The sequence below is a fragment of the Carlito syrichta genome, unplaced genomic scaffold (genome assembly GCF_000164805.1).
Source record: "Carlito syrichta isolate Samal-C Ts95f unplaced genomic scaffold, Tarsius_syrichta-2.0.1 Scaffold304470, whole genome shotgun sequence".
Classification (NCBI taxonomy): Eukaryota; Metazoa; Chordata; class Mammalia; order Primates; family Tarsiidae; genus Carlito; species Carlito syrichta.
The window spans coordinates 281,085-287,792 of record NW_007248566.1 but is presented as its reverse complement, the minus strand read 5'-3'; the positions used below and the strand labels follow the sequence as shown (position 1 = coordinate 287,792).

General features: G+C 44.7%; 2 protein-coding genes across 4 annotated transcripts in view; both read left to right on the top strand.

The window, feature by feature from the left end:
• IRF6 (interferon regulatory factor 6) overlaps window positions 1–975 on the top strand; it is a 17,926-nt gene extending 16,951 nt beyond the window's left edge. For both annotated transcript variants that reach the window (XM_008059999.2, XM_008059998.2), the window contains exon 7: window positions 250–975. In XM_008059999.2, the coding sequence (XP_008058190.1) occupies window positions 250–474 (225 nt within the window). In that variant the 3' untranslated portion in view covers window positions 475–975. The remainder of the gene's footprint in view (window positions 1–249) is intronic.
• CUNH1orf74 (chromosome unknown C1orf74 homolog) lies at window positions 334–6,708 on the top strand. 2 transcript variants are annotated; one of them, XM_021713341.1, is made up of 2 exons: window positions 334–470; window positions 5,407–6,708. In XM_021713341.1, exon 2 carries the CDS (start codon window positions 5,412–5,414, stop codon window positions 6,201–6,203), a length of 792 nt encoding a protein of 263 aa, XP_021569016.1. In that variant the 5' UTR covers window positions 334–470; window positions 5,407–5,411; the 3' UTR covers window positions 6,204–6,708. The 2 variants fall into 2 exon arrangements, with proteins under 2 accessions (XP_021569016.1, XP_008058188.1); XM_008059997.2 differs by lacking the exon at window positions 334–470 and adding an exon at window positions 4,437–4,647 and having other exon boundaries at window positions 5,321–6,708.

Genomic DNA, 6,708 nt, shown 5'->3' with positions numbered 1-6,708 from the left:
ACAGGCATGCACTACCACACCCAGCTAATTTTTTGATTTATTGTAGAGATGAGGTCTTGCCAAGTTGCCCAGGCGAGTCTCGAAACCGCGGGCTCAATCAATCCATTCACCTCAGGCTCCCAAAGCATGGGATTATAGGCTGAGCCACCGAGCCTGGCTCATTAGTTCCTTCTTAATCTTGGGTCCATCCTGCTGTTTACAAATAACCTTGTCCTCATCAGATACCCTTGTGCTCTGTTTCCTAAATAGGTCATTCCGGTGGTGGCGCGGATGATCTATGAGATGTTTTCTGGTGATTTCACACGATCCTTTGACAGTGGCAGTGTTCGCCTACAGATCTCAACTCCAGACATCAAAGATAACATCGTTGCTCAGCTGAAGCAGCTGTACCGGATTCTTCAAACCCAGGAAAGCTGGCAGCCTATGCAGTCTACCCCTAACATGCAACTGCCCCCTGCCCTGCCGGCCCAGTAATCATGAATGCCATCTTCTTCCTTCTCTTTTTTACAGTATTGTACATATGGATAATTTTTTATTATTTAGGTTTAACCAGCTTTTTAAATCTCTAATTTCTCTAACAATATTAGAAGTCTATGGTTCTCCAAATATGCCTAGATTTAAAGTTCATTTAATTTATGGAAAAATCACCCCTCAGATTTGCCTTTTCTTTTTAAAAATCTCCTAATGGTAATATGATGTAGTAGGAGATTTGGCCTGGGAGTTTGGACACCAAGGTTGTAACTGCAGCTTTGCTTCCAGTGTGACCTTGAATAAGTCCTTTAACCTCTGGGCTTCAGATTTATTGCTTGTAAAGTGCAGAGATTAGAATGATGCCTGAAATTATATCCAGCTTTAAAACTGACTTGATGACTTATTGTTCTTGTACAAGGCAAAACTGTCTGGAACAGAATCCTGCTGCATTGTTCTTGTACCACATTTTTTTCTTGCTTTCATTAAAGTTCCCTCAAGCACTGATTTGTCCAGGATCAAGCTCTGTTTGACCTGTTCTGCTGGTATAGTAAGCTGGTTCCCTAATAGGGGAAGTGAGAGAGACAGGAGCTGGCTGGTTGCTTAGGAACCAAGCTTGATATCTAAATAAAAATGGGTGCCAAAGTCTGAAAGTCACCTGGCCTGTGGAGTAAATGCTCATAAATTGGGCTTCTAAAGGGAAGCTGTCGACACAGAAAGTCTGAGGATTCTGTGGAAGAAGGGATTGTCAGGTATTTATCTTGACAGGTATTTACCACTTAAATACCACTGTTTATGTATGGAAGTGGAGGGATAGATGGGAGTATGTGTCTCAGGTGGAAGCCTAAGAAAAAAAAGGAGCTCTTTTTTTCTTATTCTCTGAGGAAGACCAGAGAGTGAGCTGGCTTTCTAAGATATACTTCTTTGACTACCAAAGGGACAGTTCCTCCTCTTGGAGACTTTTAGAGTCTTCCTGTCAGTTGGATTTTTTGCAGTTGGGAAAAATAGGTGTTGGATGTGTTAAGGTCAGGGTGAACTGGGAAGTGCCCTTCTAGAAAAGGCTCACCTAGCACAAACCTGCTCATCTCCCTTGCCAGTGGAGATATCTGGGTGTGAGCAATGAAGGTAAAGAGTGGTATAGAACACTGAGGTTGTATGTCACAAACTGGTTTTGTCCAGTAACTTGCTCATGCTCTGAATCTTTTGCGTTTCTCTCTTTATTTCTTTAAAGATGAAATTATACATAATTTAGAATCCAAAAACTGTGTGCAGTGGTTTGCATCCATAATCCCAGCACTTTGGGAGGCTGAGGTGGGAGAATCACTTGAGCTTAGGAGTTTGAGACCATTCTGGGAAGTATAGTGAGGCCCTATATTTATAAATATAAAATAAAACAAAACCCAAAACTTAAATGACAAACAAGATGCTAATCTCTGGTTGCAGGCTCCAGTCCTCTTGAATACTGATGCCTCTTTATGTCAGGACATAGTAAGGAAGCCCATGTCTAGTCTGCTATCTTTAAACCAAGCCACCTCCTACTTTTAAAAATGACTAAAAAGTTGAGTTAGCTTTACTTTAAAAATTCAAATCAATCAAAGGAGACAGTAGGACTTATATATTTAAAATGCTGACTGGGTGCAGTGGGTCACGCCTGTAATCCAAGCACTTTGGCAGGCCAAGGGGAGAGGATTGCCTGAGCTCAGGAGTTCCAGACCAGCCTGGGTAACATAATGAGACTGCATCTCTACAATTAAAATAAAATAAATAAAAAAAAAAGCCAGGCATGGTGGTGCCCACCTGTAGTCCCAGCTACTTGGAAGGCTGAGGTGGAAGGATTGCCTGAGCACAGCAGGTTGAGGATGCAATGGCCATGATTTTGCCACTGCACTACACTCCAGCCTGGGTGACAGAGTGAGACTTCAACTCAAAAACAGACAAACAAACAAATAAAATGCTTAAGCCTGGGTTTTAGGTTCTATAAGAGACCTAGTAAAATTTGCTATTATTAAAAACTACCCATAGAAATCTGGATAAAGGTCAGGTGCCCAGCTTTGAGAAAAAGTTGGAGTTTTAGAGACCGGGAAGCATGCAAAGGCATAGAAAATGTACATTTTGGGGGTCATTTTGTTGAGTGGGTGAGGGGAGGGATTTGGTCTTGATGTTTGGCTCCCCCATTTGTATAGGGGAGCTCAAAGTCAATAATAACCGATGGTAGGTAAATTGGGAGGGAAACCGCTCAATCTGGGCTGGTCTCAGTCTCTTCATCTGTGAGATGGATGGGAGCCCAGATAATGTGAACTGGTAAAGGATGTTGAGAAAGTAAGAACATTTATGAATGTGTAAGAGGAATCGGTGAGTGGTTGATATGGTGTTAACTATTTAACCCAGTTTCCTTGTAATGAGTCCTTTTCAGAACACTGGGAGAGTGCATGCAGGAATCTCATCCAATCACCCTCAATGTTCTTTATCTGGTCCTGGTGGACAGATCTAGGTGTCTTATCTTTCATAGGGTATTAGTCGGCTCTCTTCTTTGGTGGTTATCACCACTCACTCCCTTGGTGTCTTCTACTTCCTTTGTGCACCTTGCTTAAGACTGGGAAGGGAGTTCCATTTTTGTCACTAGCTTGTCCTTTTCCTTACTGTGTTCTCCACCAAACTAGTGGAGTTCAAGGTTAAAATGAACCTACTGGAGGTAATTTGGGAGAGCAAGTGTTGAATCTGGGCGGGTCCCTTTCCCATATATGTTCCTATAGCACCCTATACTTCCTCTTTCAGAATAATCATTTCCCTTGACTTGCACTTTGCTGCCAATCCTTAGAACAGTGTCTGGTACAGAGTATGTTCTCAAATATTGGTTGCTGTAATAAACGAATGAACCAAATAAATCTTCCATTTTAGGGCTTTATTGTTAACTACCATGGGATCATACAATAAATAAATATGGGCAAGAAAAAATATTCTAAAGTTAGATTACTTTCTAGTCTCTGCCTCTGTTTCTGAACTAGCTCCCACAAGCTGGTCCTCTTCCCATCCTGGCCCCATCTTCGCTCCACAGTTCTCTCTTTTCAGTCTGAAGATACCACCAAGGTATAACCAAGAGTGAAAACTCCAGAGTAGGTGCCCGCAGTTCCCTTAACCTCTATCTTGCCGCATGCATAAATAAATTTGGGCCATTACCTCAGATGTATAGGTTCCTCAAGAAACTCTCTTTGAGCTATGGGTTAAATAGCTGGTAGCTAAAAAGGTGTTAACCATTAAGCGAAATAAGACTTTTTCTTGGTAATGACTTGACTGGAAAGCCTCAGTCTGCATCTTCTCATTTGAAAACAGCAAACTGGACTCAGTACTTAAGCTCCATGAAGGCGGGGTTTTTGTTTTGCACACTGCAATACACAGCGCTCAGGAGTATGCCTAGCACACATTTGCTCGGGGTGAATACTCACGCCTTCACACCCTGCCTAGAGATCTCTTGTAACTCAGCCTCTAATATTTAGGATTTAGGGAGCCAAAGCTAAAAAAAAAAAAAAAAAAAAAAAAAAAATCTAAAAGTGGCGCAGCACCACCCACAGGTGAGGATATTCTGCAAAATATGCTGCTTGTCATGAGGTATGCTTCATCTGGGCAAAACGCATTTCCGTAGACACAAATCGCAAGTTTTATTAAGTGCTGTGTCACAGCCCTGGATTCCCAGTCAAGTGAGACACCAGACGTCAGAACACACAGGCAGAACATGCGGCAAAGCAAGGCGAGGACAACACCAGAGAGCCAGTTTCTCCAGGTTAAGCCTTCTTTCGTCTATTTCCGCCCCCGCGCTCCCCATCCTAAACAGAAGGGTGGGGCCAGGTTTTTTTCTCACCGGAAAAGGCGGGCCGCAGGTGGACCCAGCTTCCGGCATACGGCGGTGTAGGTTTTCCAGTGGTTCTAACGCGAGGCGCGCGATCGGCCGCGAGATATTACGGAAGGGGAAGAAGAGGGCGGGCCGGACTCGAGGGGTTGCGCATGCGCAACAGGCCGTCATTGCCGGCCTGGAGCAGAGCAGGCTGCGAGGGTCTTTCCTGCGCGGGCGGGGTTTTCAGTTTTGCGGCGCGGCGCCTGGGACTAGCCGCCTTCCCGGTAGCAGGCAGGAAGCCGGAAGGAGTTTCTGAGCCTGCGACTCTGTGGCGGAAGTGGAAGAAGAACGTATGCCACATTTAACAGATCACTTATACTCGGCTCAGGTTTGGATGTGTGGATTGGAACGAGCCAGTCTTCCGAGGGTTCTTGGGTGTTGGCCAGAAAGGAAAGGCGGGGCCAGTAGAAATTAAAATACGATCCTGCTGCAGTTCTAGCGAATATAATTGATTTATTTTTATGTCTCAGGGTGATCTGGTTGCTAGACCACATTCTGGTGTATATTAGTTTAATCAGATTGCTATTCTTACAACTATTCTTTGGCAGGAATAGAAGGGGAGTTGTCAATGAAAAGAATACATTTGGAACCTAGAGTTTTGTCCCAGAGGGCCTTTTGGCGAAGTGCTTAGAATTTTGCCAACAACTTCCCTGCCTCGTTTCTGCCCCAGACTCTTTAAAATTTGAACAAGAGAACATAATTTGTAAATTTTAAACTAGAAACCGGAGAGAATATAAATCTGGCTGTAAGGCCAGAAAGACTCTTGAGACTAAGGGAGACTAAGTCAGTCAGAGGGATCAGGTAGCATTGGTGACCCCATCTAGTCTGGGCGGGCCAACATTCCAAAGCAGAGGGAGGGACAAAATACACCTTGGAAGATGTTGTAAGATTTAACGGGAAGACTGTTGGCTGGTTTTCTGGTGTGTCTGTTGTTAATAATTCCTTGCACTGCTTTGTTTCTAGGCCCCTCAAGTGTCTGGAGCTGAAAGATGCGTCCCAGGGAAGGGAACTGTGCTAGCTAAGGAGGCCATGTTTGACATTGCTTCTAGATCTCATGTCAACACCAAGCACTCAGCTGCTGGTGGCAGCTGCTCAGCAGACGCTGGGCATGGGAAAGAGACGGAATCCACCTCGTGCTATCTGCCTTCACCTAGCTGGAGAGGTGCTGGCTGTGGCCAGGGGGCTGAAGCCAGCTCTGCTTTATGATTGCAACTGTGCAGGGGTGTCAGAGCTCCAGAACTATCTGGAGGAGCTGCAGGGGCTGGGTTTCCTGACCCTGGGACTTCATATCCTTGAGATTGGACAAAACCGCCTGATTATCAGTCCTGAGCTCGTATGTCAGCACTTGGAGCAGGTGCTGCTTGGTACTGTAGCCTTTGTGGATGTTTCCATCTCCCAACCTTACCCTTCTATCTGCTCTCTGGACCAGCTTCAGGACTTGAAGGCTCTCATGACGGAGATCATCGCACATTTGCAGGGTCTGCAGAGGGACTTATCTCTCGCAGTCTCCCATAGCAAGCTTCATTCCTCAGACTGGAATCTCTGTACTGTATTTGGGATCCTCCTGGGCTATCCTGTCCCCTATACCTTTCACCTGAACCAAGGAGATGACAACTGCTTAGCCCTGACTCCTCTACGAGTATTCACTGCTCGGATCTCATGGCTGCTAGGTCAACCCTCAGTCCTGCTGTATTCCTTTAGTGTTCCAGAGAGCTTGTTCCCACCTTTGAGGGACATTCTAAACACCTGGGAGAAGGACCTCAGAACCCGATTTCGGACTCAGAATGACTTTGCTGACCTCAGCATCTCCTCTGAGATAGTCATGCTGCCGGCTGTGGCCCTCTGACATTAACTCTCCTCCCATGTAGAAGGTACTCAGTAAATGATCATCTCTAGTTTGGGAATAGCAAATAGGGATCATCTCAAGTGCCAATTCCAAGCATCTTTAGAACGCTAGCAGAGAATGCTATAATCATTGGCCACATTTGCAAAGGGCATGAGAATAGGTGATGGTGGTAGTGGTAGCATTGGTAGTACATATTTGCCATTTCTGTACTAAGAAGTCCTCTTGACAGAGATATCTTAATTTTTTACTAGATAAGATGTAGAAGTAAAGAGATGGCAGTGTAAAAGCAGAGTGGTGGAGGACAAGCAGAATACAATTGTATGGTAACCTTGTAAATATAACCTGCCCTATGTGGGTGTTGTCTGCCAGGAGTGTAGACTGTGGGCTTTCCTGCATGCTTGTATACTTCAAACTGAGTTTGACTAAACAGAGTAGACCTCCAGTGCACTTAAATGATGTGATACTTGTGATACTTATTCAGGAATAAACCAAGAGTTCTGAGGAA